At 44.8% G+C, this 22,609-nt stretch overlaps 1 protein-coding gene across 1 annotated transcript; it reads left to right on the plus strand.

The window, feature by feature from the left end:
• Positions 1 to 10,656: 10,656 nt before the first annotated feature.
• On the plus strand, positions 10,657 to 20,253 carry LOC139413435 (leucine-rich repeats and immunoglobulin-like domains 2). The gene is made up of 17 exons (XM_071160815.1): positions 10,657 to 11,389; positions 11,698 to 11,772; positions 11,996 to 12,130; positions 12,296 to 12,439; positions 12,614 to 12,757; positions 12,887 to 13,030; positions 13,278 to 13,421; positions 14,347 to 14,427; positions 14,534 to 14,605; positions 14,806 to 14,874; positions 15,000 to 15,163; positions 15,611 to 15,922; positions 16,108 to 16,389; positions 16,490 to 17,083; positions 17,257 to 17,397; positions 17,545 to 17,844; positions 18,063 to 20,253. Exons 1-17 carry the CDS (start codon positions 11,202 to 11,204, stop codon positions 18,293 to 18,295), a joined length of 3,222 nt encoding a protein of 1,073 aa, XP_071016916.1. The 5' UTR covers positions 10,657 to 11,201; the 3' UTR covers positions 18,296 to 20,253.
• The last annotated feature ends 2,356 nt before the right edge of the window (positions 20,254 to 22,609 follow it).

The raw sequence follows: 22,609 nt of genomic DNA on the forward strand, positions 1-22,609 counted from the left end.
CAATCCAACCACACGGATATTACTACGTCTGCTCTGGTTCTCCATCTGGTCTACCTTGTTTTGAGGTAGGCAATGTCCTTCTGCAGTTGTATCAGAACCTGGTCACGTCGAGCGACGGTATCTTCAACTGTGCTAATGCGCAACTCAGCCTCAGTCGTTCTCAAAAGGAGATCATTCATGGAGGATTTTAGGTCGTCAATGGAAGAATGGAGTTCAGCCGATTTCTTGTCAATTTTCATAGAAAGACCTTTGTTACCATCCTGAATTTCCCGGAGGAGAGTAGCCAGCATGTCGGCAGGCTCGCAAGAGTCTGGAACTGTCGTCTGAGTTATGAGGGCTAGTGCTAATCTTGCTAGCTGTAGCGTTATCATTATCTTAGGAATCAACAATGTTTTGGTTGTCCTTCTTGCCTCACGGTAGGAGGTCCATGGCTCTTTGGGAAGGTAAGTACTTGACAATTTATCAGCCGATGTTAGAATATTGTTTCAACGTTGTTATTTAGGTAATAATAGAATAACTTTGAAGAGCTCGGTTTGTCAACGTCTGCTCAGCGGTGTCCACATATTCTAAGTCAGTACCGTCCAGAGTAGTGATAATGGACGGGCAGACGGGTGCTGGTAGCGATCGGTTGAAGAGCATGCATTTAATTTTACTTGCATTTAAGTTAAGTTGGAGGCCACGGAAGGAAAGTTGTATTTATTTTTATCTTCATTTAACTAGGCAAGTCAGTTAAGAACAAATTCTTCTTTTCTATGACGGCCTAGGAACAGTGGGTTAAATGCCTTGTTCAGGGGCAGAACGACAGATTTTTACCTTGTCAGCTCGGGGATTCAATATTGCAACCTTTCGGTTATTAGTCCAACGCTCTAACCACTAGGCTACCTGCCGCCCCAAATGGCATTGAAGCTCGTCTGGAGGTTAGTCAACACAGTGTCCAAAAAAGGGCCAGAAGTATACAGAATGGTATCGTCTGCGTAGAGGTGGATCAGAGAATCACCAGCAGCAATAGCGACATCATTGACTTATACAGAGAAAAGAGTCGGCCCGGGAATTTAACCCTGTGGGAAAACCCATAGAGACTGCCAGAGATCCGGACAACAAGCCCTCCGATTTGACACACAGAACTCTGTCTGAGAAGTAGTTGGTGAACCAGGCGAGGCAAGTTAAGAAAATACCAAAAAAGTAAGAGGTAAGAATAACAAATAATTAAAGAGCAGCAGTAAATAACAACAGTGGGGCTATATACAGGGGGGTACTGGTACAGAGTCAATGTGCACGGGCACTGGTATGAGGTAATATGTAGGTAGAGTTATTAAAGTCACTGCATAGATAGCAGTAGCTGCGCGGGGGGGGGGCAATGCAAAATAGACTTATGGCTTGGGGGTAGAAGCTGTTTAGAAGCCTCTTGGACCTAGACTTGGCACTCCGGTACCACCAGTCTATGACTAGGGTTGCTGGAGTCTTTGACAATTTTTAGGGCCTTCCTCTGACACCACCTGGTTTAGAGGTCCTGGATGACAGGAAGCTCAGCCCCGGTGATGTACTGGGCCGTATGCACTACCCTCTGTAGTGTCTTGCGGTCGGAAGCCGAGCAGTTGCAATACCAGGTAGTGATGCAACCTGTCAGGATTCTCTCGATGGTGCAGCTGTAAAACCTTTTGAGGAGCTGAGAACCCATGCCAAATCTTTTTAGTCTCCTGGGGGGAATAGGTTTTGTCGAGCCCTCTTCACAACTCTCTTGGTGTGCTTGGACCATGTTAGTTTGTTGGAGATGTGGACGCCAAGGAACTTGAAGCTCTCAACCTGCTCCACTACAGCCTCGTCTATGAGAATGGGTGCGTGCTCGGTCCTCCTTTTCCTGTACTCCACAATCATCTCCTTTGTCTTGATCACGTTGAGGGAGAGGTTGTTGTCCTTGCACCACACGGTCAGGTCTCTGACCTCCCTATAGGCTGTCTCACCATTGTCGGTGATCAGGCCTACCACTGCTGTTTCATCAGCAACTTAATGATGGAGTTGGAGTCGTGCCTGGCCGTGCAGTCATGAGTGAACAGGGAGTACAGGAGGGGACTGAGCATGCACCCCTGAAAGGCCCCAGTGTTGAGGATCAGCATGGTGTATGTGTTGTTACCTAATATTTACCACCTGGGGGTGGCCCATCAGGAGGTTCAGGATCCAGTTGCAGGGGGAGGTGTTTAGTCCCAGGGTCCTTAGCTTAGTGATGAGCTTTGAGGGCACTATGGTGTTGAACGCTGAGCTGTAGTCAAAGAATAGCATTCTCACATAAGTGTTCATTTTGTCCAGGTGTGAAAGGGCAATGTGGAGTGCAATAAAGATTGCATCATCTGTGGATCTGTTGGTGCTGTATGCAAATTGTAGTGGGTCTAGGGTTTCTGGGATAATGGTGTTGATGTGAGCCTTGACCACCCTATCAAAGCATTTCAATGCTACAGATGTGAGTGTTGGTAGTCATTTAGGCAGTGTTCTTGGTCTGCTTGAAACATGTTGGTATTACAGACTCAGACAGGGAGAGGTTGAAAATGTCAGTGAAGACACTTGCCAGTTGGTCAGCGCATGCTCGGAGTACACATCCTGGTAATCCGTCTGGGCCAGCGGCCTTGTGAATATTGACCTGTTTAAAGGGCTTACTCACATCGGCTGCGGAGTGGGTGATCACACAGTCGTCCGGAACAGCTGATGCTCTCATGCATGCTTCAGTGTTAATTGCCTCGAAGCGAGCATAGAAGTTATTTAGCTTGTCTGGTAGGCTCATGTTACTGAGCAGCTCTCGGCTGTGCTTCCCTTTGTAGTCTGTAATCGTTTGCAAGCCCTGCCACATCCAGTGTAGTACGATTCGATCTTAGTCCTGTATTGACGCCTTGCTTGTTTGATGGTTCATCGGAGGGCATAGCGGGATTTCTTATAAGCTTCCGGGTTAGAGTCCCGCTCCTTGAAAGAGGCAGCTCTACCCTTTAGCTCAGTGCGAATGTTGCCTGTAATCCATGGCTTCTGGTTGGGGTATGTACGTACAGTCACTGTGGGGATGACGTCCTCGATGCACATTGATAAAGTCAGTGACTGAGGTGGGGTACTCCTCAATGCCATTGGAAGAATCCTGGAACATATTCCAGTCTGTGCTAGCAAAACAGTCCTGTAGTTTAGCATCTGCTTCATCTGCCCACTTTTTTATAGACCGAGTCACTGGTGATTCCTGCTTTAATGTATGCTTGTAAGCAGGAGTCAGGAGGATAGAATTATGGTCAGATTTGCCAAATGGAGGGTGAGGGACAGCTTGGAACACGTCTCTGTGTGTGGAGTTAAGGTGGAATGATGACTTTTCCTAGATTGACCCAAACATTTTGGGTTTGATAACCGTGAGTCAAGACCTGCAAGATGTTTGAGAGACAAACTGGAGGCAATAAGAGAGGTCTGGACGAAGTGGGTGGAGCATCTGCCATACCTCTACAACCCTGTGCTTGAACTAACAGTGGATGAGCAACTGGTTTCATTCGTAGGAACATTTTTATTTTTCATATCTGTAATGTAAGTGATTTGCACTGTTAATTGTATTATGTATTGCTGTAATATCATTGATTTATGTGATTGTTTTCTGTGACACTGATACTAATTACTGATAGCAATCTCTTTTGTCAAAAGGTCGCTGTCCTTTCCGGCAGTATATGCCCAGCAAGTCATTAAAGTATGGCATCAAGATATGGGTGGCCTGTGACACACAATCCAGCTACGCTTGTAAGATGCAAGTCTACACAGGGAAGCCAACCAGTGGAGGCCCGGAGAAGAACCAGGGGATGCGGGTTGTGCTTGATGTGACAGATGGACTGAGGGAGCACAATGTCACGTGTGACAATTTCTTCATCTCTTATGAACTCGGCCAGCATCTCCTGAAGAGGAAGATCACCATGGTTGGCACAGTTAGAAAGAACAAGCCTGAGCTCCCCCTGCACTCCTCGCAACAAGGGGTAGAGAGGCCTTCTCATCAAAGTTTGCCTTCACCCCCACCACCACTCTAGTTTCTTACCTCCCAAAGAGGAATAAGAATGTGGTCCTCCTGAGCACACTGCACAAAATGGCTGAGATCAGTGATCGTGAGGATAGGAAGCCAGCCATCATCCTGGACTACAACCACAACAAAGGAGGAGTGGACAACCTGGACAAGGTGATTGGAACTTACAGCTACAGGAGGATGACTGCCCGCTGGCCCCTGGTCATCTTTCATAACATCATTGATGTGTCCTCATACAATGCCTTTGTGATATGGAACAAGATCAACCCTACCTGGATGCCTGATAAGCGGAACAAGAGGAGGGTGTTCCTGGAGCAGCTGGGAAAGGCATTTGTAACTCCACACATTCAAAGAAGGGGGCACCTCCCCCACACAGCAGCTTCTTCAGCGCTTGTGAAAGCTGTTCAGGGGGCTGAATCTTGTCCTGATCCACCCGAGGCTGCAGCTGTGCCAGGCAAGAGGAGGAGATGCCAATTCTGCCCCCCCCCCCCCAAAGAAGGACTGTAAAACAAATGCCATGTGCTACACATGTGAAAAATACATCTGCAAAGTCCATGCACACACACTTACATACTGTCCTGCATGTGCTAATTAGAGTTGATTGATTTATGTTCTTCACATTTTTGTTTTGTATCTATTATCTTATTTTATTCTTATTTATTGTTGTTGTTTATACACCTTGTGGGTGGGGGCAATAGTTAAGAAAATGGGAGAAGACTAGTATTTTGTAGATGAATTCATCATTGTACAGTACATAAGAATATATCACTATGTTGCCAAAAATGTTAGACTATTATTGTTTCCCTTCAATAAAATGCATTTCTGCTACTTTCTTAGGCTATACAAGTGCTATCTATTGCTAAAGAAATTGTTAACACCTATGCAGTACCTTTAGCAATAATAATAATAAACCTCTACTTTAGTAAAGAAAACAATTATCACAGGTGTGTTTTAATAAAAACATGTGGTGTCCACTTGCAGTCTTTCTGTATTGTGAAGAGGGAAGACCCAGATATTCACAAAGTTTGTGATGAATGGCTGGTTGTTCCTTCATGCAAAATAGTTTAAAATTCAATTAAGCTGCTTTGTTTTAGGGGTTTAGTGAAGGAGGGTATTATTTTACCATTGGGGGAGTATACAGAATGTTAGACTACACAAGAGTTAAGTTTCCCTGTATTAAAGTCCCTGGCCACTAGGAGCGCCTCCTCTGGATGAGCATTTTCCTGTTTGCTTATGGCGGTATACAGCTCATTGACTGCAGTTTTAGTGCCAGCTTCGTCTGTGGTGGTATGTAGACAGCTATGAAAAATACAGATGAACACTAGGTAGATAGTGTGGTCTACAGCTTATCATGAGATACTCTACCTCAGGCGAGCAAAACCTTGAGACTTCTTTAGATATCGTGCACCAGCTGTTGTTTGCATATATGCATAGGCCCCTGTCCCGTGTCTAACCAGAGGCTGCTGTACTATCCTGCTGATAGAGTGTATAACCCGTCAGCTGTATGTTCTTAATGTTGTCGTTCAGCCACTACTCGGTGAAACATAAGATATGACAGTTTTTAATGACCCTTTCGTATGATATACCTGATTTCAGTTTGTCCCATTTATTTTCCAGCGATTGAACGTTAGCTAGCAGGAATAAAGGCAAAGGCAGATTAGCCACTCGTCATCAGATCCTCACAAGGCACCCTGATCTTTTCCCGCTAAATCTCAGTTTCCTTCTCCAGGGAATGACGGGGATCTGGGCATGGTCGGGTGTCTGTAGTATATCCCTCCCGTCCAACTCATTGAAGAAACACTCTTAGTCTAATCTGAGGTGAGTAATCGTAGTTCTGATGTCCAGAAGCTCTTTTCGGTCATAACAGACGATAGCAGCAACATTATGTACAAAACAAGTTATGAACCATGCAAAAAAAACTAACAAAATAGCATAGTTGGTTAAGAGCCAATACGACGGCAGCCATCCCCTCCGGCGCCATCTTGCAACAGGACTATACTAAGCCAATACATTTAGTTGTCACACTGACTGCCCATACCGATTTTTTTTTTTTTTTTAAGAATAATATTATACACAGTGGGGCAAAAAAGTATTTATTTAGTCAGCCACCAATTGTGCAAGTTCTCCTACTTAAAAAGATGAGAGAGGCCTGTAATTTTCATCATAGGTACACTTCAACTATGACAGACAAAATGATAATTTTTTTCCCCGAAAATCACATTGTAGGATTTTTAATGAATTTATTTGCAAATTATGGTGGAAAATAAGTATTTGGTCACCTACAAACAAGCAAGATTTCTGGCTCTCAAAGACCTGTAACTTCTTCTTTAAGAGGCTCCTCTGTCCTCCACTCATTACCTGTATTAATGGCACCTGTTTGAACTTGTTATCAGTATAAAAGACACCTGTCCACAACCTCAAACAGTCACACTCCAAACTCCACTACGGCCAAGACCAAAGAGCTGTCAAAGGACACCAGAAACAAAATTGTAGACCTGCACCAGGCTGGGAAGACTGAATCTGCAATAGGTAAGCAGCTTGGTTTGAAGAAATCAACTGTGGGAGCAATTATTAGGAAATGGAAGACATACAAGACCACTGATAATCTCCCTTGATCTGGGGCTCCACACAAGATCTCACCCCGTGGGGTCAAAATGATCACAAGAACGGTGAGCAAAAATCCCAGAACCACTCGGGGGGGACCTTGTGAATGACCTGCAGAGAGCTGGGACCAAAGTAACAAAGCCTTCCATCAGTAACACACTACGCTGCCAGGGACTCAAATCCTGCAGTGCCAGACATGTCCCCCTGCTTAATTCAGTACATGTCCAGGCCCGTCTGAAGTTTGCTAAAGAGCATTTGGATGATCCAGAAGAAGATTGAGAGAATGTCATATGGTCAGATGAAACCAAAATATAACTTTTTGGTAAAAACTCAACTCGTTGTGTTTGGAGGACAAAGAATGCTGAGTTGCATCCAAAGAACACCATACCTACTGTGAAGCATGGGGGTGGAAACATCATGCTTTGGGGGTGATTTTCTGCAAAGGGACTAGGACGACTGATCCGTGTAAAGGAAAGAATGAATGTGGCCATGTATCGTGAGATTTTGAGTGAAAACCTCCTTCCATCAGCAAGGGCATTGAAGATGAAACGTGGCTGGGTCTTTCAGAATGACAATGATCCCAAACACACCACCCGGGCAACGAAGGAGTGGCTTCGTAAGAAGCATTTCAAGGTCCTGGAGTGGCCTAGCCAGTCTCCAGATCTCAACCCCATATAAGATCTTTGGAGGGAGTTGAAAGTCCATGTTGCCCAGCAACAGCCCCAAAACATCACTGCTCTAGAGGAGATCTGCATGGAGGAATGGGCCAAAATACCAGCAACAGTGTGTGAAATCCTTGTGAAGACTTACAGAAAACGTTTGACCTCTGTCATTGCCAACAAAGGGTATATAACAAAGTATTGAGATAAACTTTTGTTATTGACCAAATACTTATTTTCCACCATAATTTGCTAATAAATTCATTAAAAATCCTACAATGTGATTTTCTGGATTTTTTTCTTCTAATTTTGTCTGTCATAGTTGAAGTGTACCTATGATGAAAATTACAGGCCTCTCTCATCTTTTTAAGTGGGAGAACTTGCACAATTGGTGGCTGACTAAATACTTTTTTGCCCCACTGTAAGTAGATCAGTCAATTGAAATAAATAAATTAGGCCCTAATCTATGGATTTCACATGACTTGGAATACAGATATACATCTGTTGGTCACAGATGCCTTAAAAAAAGGTAGGGGTGTGGATCAGAAAACCAGTCAGTATCTGGTGTGACCACAATTTGCCTCATGCAGTGTTGCACATCTTCGCATAGAGTGCGAAGTTGCTTGATATTTATTTTAATTTTATTTAACCTTTATTTAACTAGGCAAGTCAGTTAAGAACAAATTCTTATTTACAATGACGGCCTACCCCGGCCAAGCCCGGAACAACCCTGGGCCAATTTTACTCCGCCCTATGGGACTCCCAATCACGGCCGGATTTGATGCAGCCTGGATATTGGCAGGAACTGGAAAATGCTGTTGATCCAGAGCATCCCAAACATGCTCAATGGGTGACATGTCTGGTAAGTATGCAGGCCATGGAGAACTGGAACATTTTCAGCTTCCAGGAATTGTGTACAGATCTTTGTGCAATGGGGCTGTGCATTATCATGCTGAAACATAAGGTGACGGCAGATGAATTGCATGATAATGGGCCTTAGGATCTCATCACGGTATCTCTGCACATTCAAATTGCAATCAATGAAATGCAATTGTGTTCGTAGCTTATGACTGCCCATACCATAACCCAACCACCACCATGGGGCACTCTGTTCACAACGTTGACATCTGCAAACCGCTTGCGCACACACAACGCCATACACGATGTCTACCATCTGTTGTCACAGTTGAAACAGTAATCCATCTGTGATGGGGACACTTCTCCACTTCTTCTCAGGCCAAGACCCTGGTGAGGACGATGAGCATGCAGATGAGCTTCCCTGGGACGGTTTCGGACAGTTTGTGCAGAAATTCTTTGGTTGTGCAAACCCACAGTTTTATCAGCTGTCCGGGTGGCTCGTCTTAGACCATTCCACAGGTAAAGAAGCCTTATGTGGAGGTCCTGGGCTGGTGTGGTTACACAAGGTTTGCGGTTGTGAGGCCAGTTGGACGTACTGCCAAAGTCTCTAAAACGACCTTGGAGGCGGCGTATGGTAGAGAAATTAACATAAATTCTCTGGCAATAGCTCTGGTGGACATTCCTGCAGTTAGCATACCAACTGCATGCTCCCTCAAAACTTGAGACGTCTGTGGCATTGTGTTGTGTGAGAAAATTGCACATGGACTTTTATTGTACCCAGCAAAAGGTGCACCTGTGTAATGATCATGCTGTTTAATCAACTTCTTGATATGCCAAATCTGTCAAGTGGATGGATTATCTTGGCAAAAGAGAAATGCTTACTAACAAATGTTGTGCACAAGAGAGAGAAATAAGCTTTTTTGTGTAAAGAACATGGGATCTTTATTTTCAGCTAATGAAACATAGGACCAACACTTTACATGTTGCGTTCATATTTTTGTTCAGTAAACTTACAAAAAGTGTGCTTCTAATGAAGAGCTACAAAGGTAAATAGCCATATTAGACTGAAAGATATAAGGTCATTTCGGCAAATGTGTGAGGCTCTCCATGCTCATTAGTTGCTCATTCAACATATTTGCTGCTACTTCACTCAATCCCATATTAAGTCTCCCTTCTTAACTGTTTTACATTCTAGACCAACCAGAAATGTTTCCTTGGCTAAATATTCCAAGATTTCCCAGATTACCAGATATTCATAAAACAGCCACACGTGTCTTAATTTAAAGTTAGGTATAAGGTTATCAGTGTGGTTAAGATTGGGAATAAGGTTAGGTTTTAAATATTGTAGAAATAGGTGGGGTTTAGCCATAGTTATGACCTCGCCCTAGAGAAAGAGGTAGGTGAAAGGAAATTAGCTTGGTTAATTGGAAATGGTAGATTGTTCATATTTTGTGGTAGCCAGGCTCAGCAAGAGAAGATTCTGAAAATGGAAAAGCTTAATGGGAAGAAGATTAAAAGCCATGTCCCTGGTGCTTATGCTAGATTGGGGGGAGTCATTGCTGGGGTCCAAATATCTATGTAAATAGATGATATTAAAAGAAAATGTGAAGGGGGGAAGAGGGATGAAGCCAAAAGGTTGATCAGTCGAAAATAAGGTCAAAGAAGTGAAAGCGTATCAGTGCTTCTGAGGTTTGAGAAGGTTATGCCTGGGAAAGTACATATAGGATTCCTTAGTTTCAATGTCAGAGAATTTGTCCCATCCTCATTGCAGGGTTTTAAATGCCAAAGCATGGGGCATGTAGTTGTTCAATGTAAAGGAAGGGAAAGATGAGCCAAGTGTGGAGGGGAACATGATTACGGTGAATGTGTTGTAATTGTGGGGGGAACACAGTGCATCATTTGGTGGATGCCAGGAGCAGAGAGAGGCTAGAGAGGCTCAGCGATATAGAATTAGTCATGATGTATCGTATCTAAGAGGCTGTAAGACAGATCGGTGGAACTACAGTGTGGAATAATGGTGCTTCTATGGTTACTCCTGTGGTAAGTGGGCTTAATGTCTGGGATGATGTTTCTGCTGGTCCTGGCATGGTTTGGAGGCCTGCTCAGAAATATTGAACTCATGAATGTGTGGTGTCAAAGGACACTTAATAAAGTGGACTTCATAGCTTTTATTGGTAAGGTTATCAATACTACTCGGGTTGTGGTAAGCAGAAATGGCAGGTTGAAGGTTATTTTAGAGATGGCAAAAGAGATATTGGGGGTATCAGATGCTACTGTTGAAATGGTTGTTGATATGCTGAACAATCCTAAGGGTGGATTGTTTGAGCATGATATAGACTACGTTTAATTAATGGGGTAGGTGGGGATGGGGAGGGGTGGTAGAAGTTAGTAGGGATTTATTCGTTTTTTATTTTATTTTCATGGTAGTACAGAATTGGGCAGATCATGATTGATCGTACATTCCAGCACAGTAGGTGGCGGCATGCACTTAAACGATTGTTTGCGGACCATAATATCATAGACGAAGAAGACGATAGTTAGGACTTTGTGGCTGTGGTAACTAGTGACGACGGAACGCAAGGCGCCTTTGTTGTTCCTTCGATTAAACAGAAGTCGGGGAAATCATGTCTACTTGGTAGCTAGCGATTTATTGTGGTAAATTAGCTAGAACACTATGCACGATCCAAATACGTTTGATACGAAGTAAACTTAAAACTTGGTCCGTGGAAACATCGACGGTCTTGGTTACTTGACGAAAGCTAGCTAGGAGTTGTGTTGATATTGGAAGCGGAAGGAAATTCGAAGGGGAAAGAAGGGAAAAATCGGTGGTAGGACGTGGGATGCATTGCGCAAGTTGGAAGAAAGACTTTCCCGATGTTATGCGACAAATGGGTTTCCCAAGTCGTGAAAGCGGGGGGTTATTTTATTAATATCAAGTTATAGGAATCGGTTGGTATTGTTGTTGAGACATATTTCATAATTGTCAGAAGCGAGCCACGTAAAGTAGCTAGCTACAGTACTGTAGGCATTGATAGTTAGCTAGCTAGACTTTTAAAATGGCGGAAGCCTGGCCCAGACCCCCGGCCCTCTTTTTGTTGTTGAGTTTGAGTGCCTGCTGGGAAGTGGATTCCTGCCCTGCTCCGTGCTCTTGTATGAGGGGATCAGACGAAATCCAAATCCTGGATTGCAATAGGAAAAGGTTGTCCTCGGCCCCTCTGGATCCACCTCACGGGATTACTCATCTGTAAGTAGCTAGCCTAGTTAGCTACTAGCTAACGCCTTAGCTAACACATTTGTTGACAAGCAACAGTGGGTTTCCCATGTTCTCTGTGGTGGCTCCTTACCTTAGCAAGCCACCTGGCCTTGTTAGCTTGCGAGCTAAGTCTGTCAGTTGTTTAACTCACTAGATACTAGTATCTGGATGTGATCATTTGAGATTTTCTTGTAAAGATGTAAAAACAAATACTACATCCACTGTAGTGGACTACCTGAAAGGTGGCAATGGAATTCTCCTGTAGCATTATTTATTACATAAAGTTATCTCCTTTTCAGCACTATGAATCACAATGATCTGACAACTGTGCCATACCTTGGAGAAGTTACCTCAAACATCACAACACTCTTATTGTAAGTCAAAACAAATGTATCCTCTAAGTCTTGCATGTTGTGCAATAACCAATGTGATTCCTAGATGTCCTGTAGTATGATAGAGAAGTGTTAAAGAAAGGAATCACTTGTCTTCCCGGCCTTAGTCATAGCTAAGGTTTATTTGGGTCATCACATGTTCACATTGATGGTGTCATGTACATAATTATCAACATGGATCTACATTACTGATCATTGTGCACAGGGTCCACAACCTGATCTCAGAACTGTGGATGCATCAGCTGCAGCTGTACATCTCCCTGGAGACACTTGATCTGTCATCTAACTCGATCTCGGAAATCAAGGCTGGAGCCTTCCCACCAATGCAGCTGAAATACTTGTGGGTCCTGCCTGTAGCATTGTTTTCCAACTATAGTAAACTAGTTCTAATGAGGGAAGAGCTGGTCATTAAAGTCATAACCCAGTCTTTGGCTATTACCCAGAAGGGCATTCTACTGTACTTGTTGTCATTGGGTTGTTAATTTTGTGTTTCTGCATCTCCCAGGAATTTAAGCAATAACAAGATCAGTGTCCTTGAACCTGGCTGCTTTGACAACATCTCTAGTTCCCTGCTGGTCCTGAAGCTGAACAGGAACAGAATAACACTGCTGCCATGCAAAGTATTCAGGCTTCCCCAGCTGCAGTTTCTGTAAGTTAATTTAATCTTTAGTTAATCCATTACCGTAGTAATTATGAGCAGTTAAATATTTATTTTCAAAAGTTTGCATTCATGACTGAATTTTTAGATTTCACAGATTCGATGTTGCACTACTTTCAAGTAGTTAAAACAAATGGTTCTAAACTGCCTGTCTGACTACCCTAGGGAATTAAAGCGCAACAAGATCAAGATAGTGGACAGTCTGACCTTCAAAGGGATGGACTTACTGAAATCACTGAAGATGCAGCGGAATGGCATAACTAAGCTGATGGATGGTGCTTTCTTTGGGCTCAACAACATGGAGGAGCTGTGAGTTATTTTTTGTGATTGTCTTCTATTAGAACAATCATTACAGTATGTGTTTATATGCATGTAGGACTAGGAGTTGTGATACCCTGTATTTTTAATACCCCATCCTTTGTTTTCTAATGTATTCAGAGAACTGGAGCACAACAACTTGACGGAGGTCAACAAAGGCTGGCTGTATGGCCTGCACATGCTGCGTGTGCTGCGGTTCAGCCAGAACGCCATCGGCATCATCCGACCAGACGCCTGGGAGTTCTGCCAAAAGCTGGAGGAACTGTGAGTGTTCTCTACCTAACCCCATCCCCATGGGAGTGCATCTGCACATTTTTTGCATAAGAGCCATTTGACCCCTTTTATGAAGCTGAAGGACCAATATCTAGTTGGGACTTGGGTAGGGTGTATTGCAGATCATTTTATGTTTCACATGTATTCTTGCTGATTCTTAAGGGTCCAGGATGTTTTGGTAAAGTTTGATTGCACAAGACCATTGTCCAAGCTTGTCTCCTGTGGATGTCCTCCTTAGAGATCTGTCCTTCAACCACCTGACCCGGCTGGAGGAGACAGCGTTCAGTGGACTGGGTCTTCTGGAGAACCTGAATCTGGGAGATAACTCGGTCAGCCACCTGGGAGAGGGAGTCTTCAGCAGCCTGGCCAATCTGCGCTCACTGTAAGGATGTCACACCTCACTCTTAGAAACCTGTGCCTTTCATTCACTCATTATGCATTCACAAAACACAATAAACACTAACATGTTTTTGACACCTCTGCATTCTGATGAAGGCTGCAAACAGTAGGTTTGTGTATTTTTTTTAAACATTTGTTGATTTGTCCTGGCTTTGTTTTGTTTATTAGACTGTTGTATGGTAGACCACTAAACTGTAGTATAGTAACTAGCACCTTTATGTTCTCATCGTCATGTAGTATAGAACCACTCTTTCCATTGCTTAGTTGGACTGTGTAGTGAATAATGCAATAATGACAAACATAGACAACTCAATTGTTTTTAAAGACCTCTGAGACAGGAAGAATAATGTTGAGTACAAAATAAATAGTGAATGTAGCCTCCAGCCAGTAGATTGGCTCAATTAACCAAATACTTTGCAAAATCGCTCTGGGAAGAGAAGGGGCACTAACACAATTGATGTGCTGAGTTCCAAGAAGGCATTGAGCTGCAAAGAGAGGGAGGTCAGGGCTCGGGTTCAGCACACCTCCCTGGGCCCTATGTGGCAGGGGGAATTAGAGGGTTAAGGCCCTTTTGAGAGCCACCCAGGCATGAGGAAGGAGAAACAAAAGCGCCCATGACCTGTCCTGTAAACACAAGCCCTCTGCGGGTTTTAGAAGGACCCGTGAACCGTTAAATGCTTAACGCAGCCAATTAATCCCCTCATCAGAACTGCAGGAGCACTGAGCTATGACACTCTGTAAAGTATGCCGCTTCACATTTGCCAAATTAATCAAATTGGCTTAGACGCACAGAGCAGAAATGAACTTATTTTTTCTCACCAAGCAAAGAGGCTCAGTGAGCTTTGTGCTTCTGATTCTGGGGAAAGTATTTTTTTGTCTTACATACTGTATTTCTGTTTGCATTTCAGAGACATACGGGATAATGAGATCTCTTGGGCCATTGAGGACTCCATTGGTGTGTTTGTTGGAATGAAGAAGCTGAACACCTTGTAAGGGCAAGGGCATTCTGCATAATATATATTCATTTTGTTGCTATGGATACTGATATCAGCAGAATATTTGTAGGCAAATTTCATCTGAGCGTTTATCCCCCAGGATTCTCCAGCAGAACAAGATCAAATCTATCACAAAGAAGGCCTTTGAGGGTCTGGAGGCGCTTGAGCACCTGTAAGTACCACTACAGCAAACCCACTCTGAGATGGTTGGTCTCCATTAACAGACGATTCAGCAGCTAATACTTCAAGCCCGAGACAGATGGTTCTGATTACCCCAGTGCAGCGGTTTTATTGTGCTAGTATCATAGGAAACCAAATGATAATGTCATGATGCTAGTGCAGCACTTCATTCATATTTATTTTTGCCAACAGAGACCTGAGCAAGAATGGGATCATGTCCATCCACCCTGATTCTTTGTCTCACATGAAGCTGAAAGTGTTGTAAGTAGAACCTACTAATGTCTGAGGTGGTGGTCTTGAGTCCTTGTAGCAGAGGCTACAATATTTAGAAATTGAAGAATGCTGGAATCATTTCATAATATTGTGGCTGTATGTCCTGTCCTCAGTGTCCTGAACACTAGCAGCCTGCTTTGTGACTGCCAGCTGCAGTGGCTGGGCCCGTGGTTGACTGACAACCACTTCCTGCAGTCTGTCTCAGTCATGTGTGCCCACCCTGCCAGCCTGCTGGGCCGCAACGTTGTGTCTGTCAGCCTGGAGGAGCTCGTCTGTGGTTAGTCACCTAGCTACCTACCCAGCTGTATTTAGTCTGGACCAGATCTCACTAACCAGGTTTCCATCCAACCTTTCTATGTGAGTAAAGTACATGTCAGATAAAACATTTCACAACAGGCCTGATGGAAACAGCAAATTAGTGGGATCTTTTTTTGCCAAAACCAGAGTGGGCACATTCCCTTTATAAAACCATCAGGAGAGTTTAACCGTAAATGTTATTGTATGTGCACTGTTATTGCGCACAGCCTTTTATCTGCAATTTGATGAAAGCACGTTGTCTTGTGGGAGAATGCGCATATAGTTTTTAATCAGGCAAATATTCAAAAATCGGCATAATCTGTCGCCAATTGGATGGAAACCTAGCTACTGACTGGGACAATTATCACACAACCTTTCTTGAAGTTTTTTAATTAACTCATGGCCCTCTCCCTCCACTCTTCCACAGATGACTTTCCAAAACCCAGGATCACAGAGCACCCTGAGACTGCCACTGCCCTGCGTGGGACCAATGTGACTCTGAGCTGCCTGGCGTCCAGCAGCAGTGACTCCCCCATGACCACGGCCTGGAGGAAGGACGGGGAGGTGCTGTACGATGCAGAGGTGCAGAACTACGCCCGCTACCAGGAGGGAGAGTTGGTCTACACCACCGTGCTGCACCTGCTCAACGTCAACTTCACAGACGAGGGACGCTACCAGTGTGTAGTTTCCAACCATTTTGGTGCAAACTACTCCAACCGGGCCAAGCTCACAGTCAATGGTGAGGAGGCTTTACATTTTTCTCCCCCAAGTTTTTTATTTATTTTAAATACATTTACAAACTGTTATCATGACTTGTTTCTTGGTAGGCATTGAGCTGTTAATCTAAGTTTGAGCTGGCATGGTTGGGCTTCCATATCAAGGCATTGCCATCTTCAATATTTTTCTCTTACTTTCCTCTCTCAGAGCTACCATCCTTCCTGAAGACTCCCATGGATCTGACCATCCGTACAGGCACCATGGCCAGACTGGAATGTGCCGCCGAGGGTCACCCCTCACCCCAGATTGCCTGGCAGAAAGACGGGGGCACAGACTTCCCTGCTGCCCGGGAGAGAAGGATGCACGTCATGCCTGACGATGACATCTTCTTCATTGCCAATGTAAAGACGGAGGACATGGGTGTGTACAGCTGCACAGCCCAGAATGTTGCAGGAAGCCTGTCAGCCAACGCTACACTCACTGTGCTAGGTAAATTGCCATCTCATGATCAATTATCTGGTCAAAACATACAGTTTTATGTGTTCATAATTTGATTGGTAATTTATAATGTAAATCTCTCTGCTCCCAGAAACGCCGTCCTTAATGCGTCCCATGGAGGACAGGACAGTAGCTCGTGGGGAGACGGCGGTGCTCCAGTGTATCGCAGGGGGCAGCCCTGCGCCCCGTCTCAACTGGACCAAGGACGATGGGCCCCTGGTCCTTACCGAGCGCCACTTCTTTGCTGCTGCCAACCAGTTGCTCATCATTGTGGACACGGGGCCGGCGGACACTGGGAAGTACACATGTATCATGTCCAACACGCTGGGCACGGAGCGCGGACACATCTACCTCAGCGTGTCGCCATCGCCCAACTGTGACACGGCCGGCGGCTACGACCAGGACGGCTGGACCACAGTGGGCATCGTGGTGATCGTAGTGGTCTGCTGCGTGGTGGGCACCTCGCTGGTCTGGGTCATCGTCATCTACCACATGCGTCGGAAGAGTGAGGACTACAGCATCACCAACACAGATGAGCTGAACCTGCCGGCAGACATCCCCAGCTACCTGTCCTCTCAGCGCACACTGTCAGAGCCTCAAGAGGGATACAGCAACTCTGAAGCAGGGAGCCACCAACAGCTCATGCCACCACTGTCCAACGGCTACGTCCACAAGGGCACTGACGGTAACCTTACTATACTGACTCCCTAGATTCAGTCTCATTCAGCTGAGGCCCTTTGACATGAATGTTTTTTCTGTTTTTGCACTCTGTCACTAAAGACAGTTTGCTCAAATTTTGATTGACTGACCCCTGGTGAGCAGAAAGATGAGTCCCCATCCTGTTTGTGTGTTGTCCAGGTGTGTGTTATGGTGACACAGGCAGCGAGGTGGACACTGAGGCCAATGGGATGCTCCACTGCCGCGTGGGCTCTCTGTTTACGGGACGGAGCAGCTTCCATCCTGGGGAGCCTCGCGAGGGACTGGCTGGGGTGCCTACAGGTGGGTTTAGTCATTAGAACCAACCAACAATACACGATCTCCTAAACAACACTTTTACAGCACAGTTTGTTGAAAGGCCTGTCTGTCACAATCCGATTGTGTGGATTTGTTTCAGAGTAAGATTTTATAGTTGACTGTCCTCAACAGGTGGTGCAGGGCCGCTGGTCATCTGCTCGGACTGCTACGACAACGCTAACATCTACTCTCGAACCCGGGAGTACTGCCCCTATGCCTACCTGGCTGAGGATGACTCCCTTGACAAGAGTCTGTCAGGCATCATGGCCCACTTTCCCAAGGAGTCCTACAGGGAGCAGCACACCCAGCATGAGGACACAGCCCTGGAGAGCCTCATCAACAACCAGGACTCCTCAGTCTTCCTCACCAGCCACGACCTCACCAAGAGGCTGAGCACAGCCCTCAGCCCCCCAGAACAACACTACAGCACCGGTGAGAGACCAGCTACAGACAGGCTCTGACCTCCGTGGCATGCATGTCAACAATGAGTTCACAGAGATGTGTTTAGACAGTGATTTCACAGATGGGTTATCTAACAGTGACCTCAGACATTAATTTTAAGTCCGATTAGACTGTGCCAGAAAACTATGAGCTCCTATGGATGCAAACCCTTTTTGTTGAGTAATAATGTATGTTTGGTCTCTCTGCAGATGTTCCCTCCAGGTTGTTTTGGGGCAAAGGAGAGGACCTGTCTACAGTGCCCCAACCAGGTCTGTCTCAGCAGCCAGTGAATGTGCACAAGACTCCCCTCGTGTCCTCAGTTGGCATGGGTGGAGAGGAGAGGAGTGGAAAGGGGGATGCCTCCCTTTCCCAGAGCACACAGGACCACATAAGTGCCTCTTATAGGACTAAGCCTCAAGAGCACACCCACTCCCCCACATAAAGCCTCTTCCCTATACACCCAGTCATCCTCTCCCACTTTGTCCTCTGCTCCAGCCACTACCTCCAAAGAGACGTATCACTTTCTGCCAAAAATGCTTTCTTGTATGTTTACATTACTTTCAATCATGCAGAGACAATTTGTTCCTATGAATTTGAAAAGGGACTGAACAGGTGACTGAACAGGTGACTAACACCCCCCCCCCCCCCCCCCCCAGATTCCCTCCACCTCCCTTTCCTCCCACTCCCTCTAGAGGAAACTGAATGTATCCATCAAAGAGCCATTTTGGATGCTTCCTTTTTGATTTTTAAGACATCAGAAGTTTGAAACTGTCCTCTGTACAGACGTAGGGCATGGCAGCAGTGTTGGTAGATCTCCTGAGCGTTGTGCTTTACACTTGCAGTTAGTTGCCACATTATTTCTACAGTCACTTGTTGGAGAAGCCTTCATTATTTAAGGTACAAGTCCAGGACCACCTCTGCTCTCTCGTCCAGGACTAGAGGGGCCAGAGACCCCAGTCGTTGCTTGTTCAGCAGTGAGTGGTACGTACCTAACAGGGCCTATAGGTCAAGAAGGACCCTCACTGAATGGATCCCACCTCTAGCCATCTGTATTGACTAACAGTCTGCTATTATACAAACTCAGAGACTGACTACAGACATGGTGTGTCTATATGCAATATTATTTTCCCCTATTCTCATCAATGTATCTTAAGCTCAGATTGTTTTCCTGTGTGTCAAATGGAGACAGTCGTACTAAAATTTTTATTTTTTTATTTTTAATGAAAGCGCGCTGTCAAAGCAAAGAAAATATTCGGTATTGCACATTTGACAATCATGGTTTCGGTTGCCTCTTTGTGATGGTTCTATCAGAGGGTTTTCAACAGGCATTCTAAGTAACGCTCCATCAGGTATGGTTTCTCGTCACCTATATGCACTGATCATATTTTCCTCAAAATATTATTTTACAGGCACTTACCTCTCATGGTGGTATGTTTTATTATGCAGTGTGCATGCCATTTTAGATTCATAGAAGGATAATATGCCGTTACCCCCAATTTCATCAACCCTAGATACTGACCAGATTTTACCTTTGGACTGTGAAGAATGTATTATGTGTATGTGTACATATGGTCATTAATCTATTCAATATTATGTCCTTCAAGACCTAAGCAGAATAATTTTATTCCTAAACTGCAGTAAGTTTGTATTTTATTTGTTGCATGTATATGTGTCTGTCAGTATTATTTTTGTAGTTACTCCTGGGTGAATCCTAACTTGGTATGGGAGGTTTCCACAACATTGCTGAAAGATTTGGCCATAAATGTTGGTACTAATTTCAACAAGCTTAAACAAAGGCTTTTAATAGTAGTTCTCTTTATATCAAGTCTACCTGTTTCCTTTGCTCAAATAAAATCACTGAATCATTTTGGCAATGGAGCATGGCTACTTCAGAATAAAATGTAGGCTATAAAAACACATTGCGTAAACATAAGTGTTTGTCACATGCTCTTTATTTAACTGTTACATAATGCATTCCCGCTTGAATCAAAACTTTTAGACATTCCATGGGGCATTGCTTGATAAAGCATCTGGTACAAAACCATTCCAAGCCCATGCCACTGCATTCAACATTAGCTTAAATAGGGGTCACAGATTACGCTCTCTGCTGGGTAATTAAGGCAGGTAGTTATTGTAGCTGATCGCTTAACCATCACACATTTATGACTCACTTTTTACCAACACATCTTAGTGTCTGCTTTGTGTTGCTTTCAGAACATCTTGTTTTTGTCATTCTATCAAAGTTCAGCAGTAATGCTCTGGCAATATTTACAATGCTGCTTGTTTTCTGACTTGTTGAAGTTTTGCATCTTGACTTACTTGTACATTCTGTAAAGCATGTATAAAGAACATTTTGTTTCTTGAAATGTAGCTGTAATTAAAATAATCACATTCTGATAATTCTGACCAGATGTGGTTTAAAATGTATTTTGTGTAAATAGGCTTTAAAGAAGTTTTGATCACGCGGCCTGGGACATGTTCCAGGTTGCCTCTGAGAAAAACATTGACATATACATGGACTGTGACTGAGTTCACCGGGAAGTGTATAGGGAATGTTGTTCCCACTGACAATTTTAAAGCCTAACAAAACGTGGATGGATTGCAGACGAACCACCGCATTTAACCACGGCAAGGTGACTGGGAATATGATCGAATACAAGCAATCCATTTATGCCATCCGTAAGGCAATCAAACAGGCAAAACATCAGTATAGAGAAAGTTGTCGCAATTCAATGGCTCAGACGAGACGTAGGTTGCGGGACTCCAGACAATCATGGATTATAAAGGGAAAACCAACCACGTCGCGGACACCGTCTTGTTCCCAGACAAGCTAAACTTCAACTTGGCCCACTATGAGGATCACACAGTGCCGCCAACACGGGCCACTCCCGAGGTCTGAGCTTTCGTTCTCCGTTGCCGACTTGAGTAAGACATTAAAGCGTGTTAACCCTCGCAAGGATGCCGGCCCAGGACGCGGCTATGGATGCCGTCTCAGAGCATGCGCAGACCAGCTGGCTGGAGTGTTTATGGACATATTCAATCTCTGCCTATCCCAGTCTGCTGTCCCCACTTGCTTAAAGACGTCCACCATTGTTCCTGTACCCAAGAAAGCAAAGGGAACTGAACTAAATTACTATTGCCCTGTAGCACTCACTTCTGTCATGAAGTGCTTTGAGGCTAGTTAAGGATCATTTCACCTACACCCTAGACCCATTGCAATTTTCATACCGCCCCAGTATATCCACGGATGATGCCATCGCATTGGACACTGCCCTATCCCAACTGGACAAGATAAATAACTGTAAGAATGCTGTTCATTGATTGCAGCTCAGCCTTCGACACCATAGTACCCTCCAAGCTCATCATTATGCTTGGGGCCCTCTGTCTGAACTACGCTCTGTGCAACTAAGTCGTGGACTTCCTGACAGGGCTCCCCCAGGCAACAACACCACTACGCTGATCCTCGTGCCCCAAATGGGTGTGTGCTCAGCCCCCTCCTGTATTCCCTGTTTACCCATGACTGTGGCCATGCACACCTCCAACTCAAATATCAAGTTTGCAGATGACAACAGTGGTAGGCCTGATTACCAACAATGACGAGACAGCCTAAAGGGAGGTGAGGGCCCTGGCAGAGTGGTGCCAGGAAAATAACCTCAACAACACTAAGGAGCTTCAGGAGACAGCAGAGGGAGCACGCCCCCATCCACATCAATGGGGGTCGCAGTGGAGAAGGTGTAAAGCTTCAAGTTCCTCTGCATACACATCACTGACAATCTGAAATGGTCCACCCACACAGACAGTGTGGTGAAGGTGCGACAGCGCCTCGACAACCTCAATTTGGCTTGGCCTCTAAGACCCTCAAACTTTTACAGATGAACAATTGAGAGCCTCCTGACAGGCTGTATCACCATCTGGTTTGGCAACCGGGAGCACACTGCGTGCCCTTCATGATGTCTACAGCACCCGGTGTCAAAGGACGGCCAAGAAGATCATCAAGGACCTCAACCACTCGAGCCACGGACTGTTCACCCTGCTAAAATACAGAAGGCGAGGTCAGTACAGGTGCATCAAAGCTGGGACCGAGACTGAAAAACAGCTTCAATCTCAAGGCAGTCAGACTGCTAAATAGCCATCACTAGCCGGTCTCCACCCAGTACCCTGCCCTGCTTAGTCACTGTCACTAGCCGCCTACCACCTGGTTACTCGCTCCTGCACCTTAGAGGTTAATGCCCTATTTACAGTTGAAGTCGGAAGTTTCCATACACTTAGGTTGGAGTCATTAAAACTTGTTTTTCAACAAGAAATTTGAGGAGTGGTTAAACTATAGTTTTGGCAAATTGGTTAGGACATCTACTTTGTGCATGACAAGTCATTTTTCCCCCCCAAAAAATTGACAGATATTTTCACTGTATCACACTGTGCCTTTAAACAGCTTGGAAAATTCCAGAAAGTGATGTCATGGCTTTAGAAGCTTCTGATAGGCCAATTTACATAATTGGAGGTGTACTTGTGGATGTAGTTCAAGGCCTACCTTCAAACTCAGTGCCTCTTTGCTTGACATCATGGGAAAATCAAAATCAGCAAAGACCTCAGAAAATTGTAGACCTCCACAAGTCTGGTTCAGCCTGAAGGTACCAGGTCCATCTGTACAAACAATAGTACGCAAGTATTAACACCATGGGACCACGTAGCCATCATATTGCTCAGAAGACTCGTTCCGTCTCCTAGAGATGAACGTACTTTGGTGTGAAAAGTG

The sequence above is a fragment of the Oncorhynchus clarkii genome, chromosome 7, assembly GCF_045791955.1.
Source record: "Oncorhynchus clarkii lewisi isolate Uvic-CL-2024 chromosome 7, UVic_Ocla_1.0, whole genome shotgun sequence".
Classification (NCBI taxonomy): Eukaryota; Metazoa; Chordata; class Actinopteri; order Salmoniformes; family Salmonidae; genus Oncorhynchus; species Oncorhynchus clarkii.

Excerpts from the sequence above, each read along its gene's own strand:
- LOC139413435 (XM_071160815.1), top strand. The coding sequence starts at position 11,202 with ATGGCGGAAGCCTGGCCCAGACCCCCGGCCCTCTTTTTGTTGTTGAGT. Across the intron at positions 11,773-11,995 it reads AACATCACAACACTCTTATT|GGTCCACAACCTGATCTCAG; the intron begins GTAAGTCAAAAC and ends CATTGTGCACAG. Across the intron at positions 17,084-17,256 it reads CGTCCACAAGGGCACTGACG|GTGTGTGTTATGGTGACACA; the intron begins GTAACCTTACTA and ends TGTGTTGTCCAG.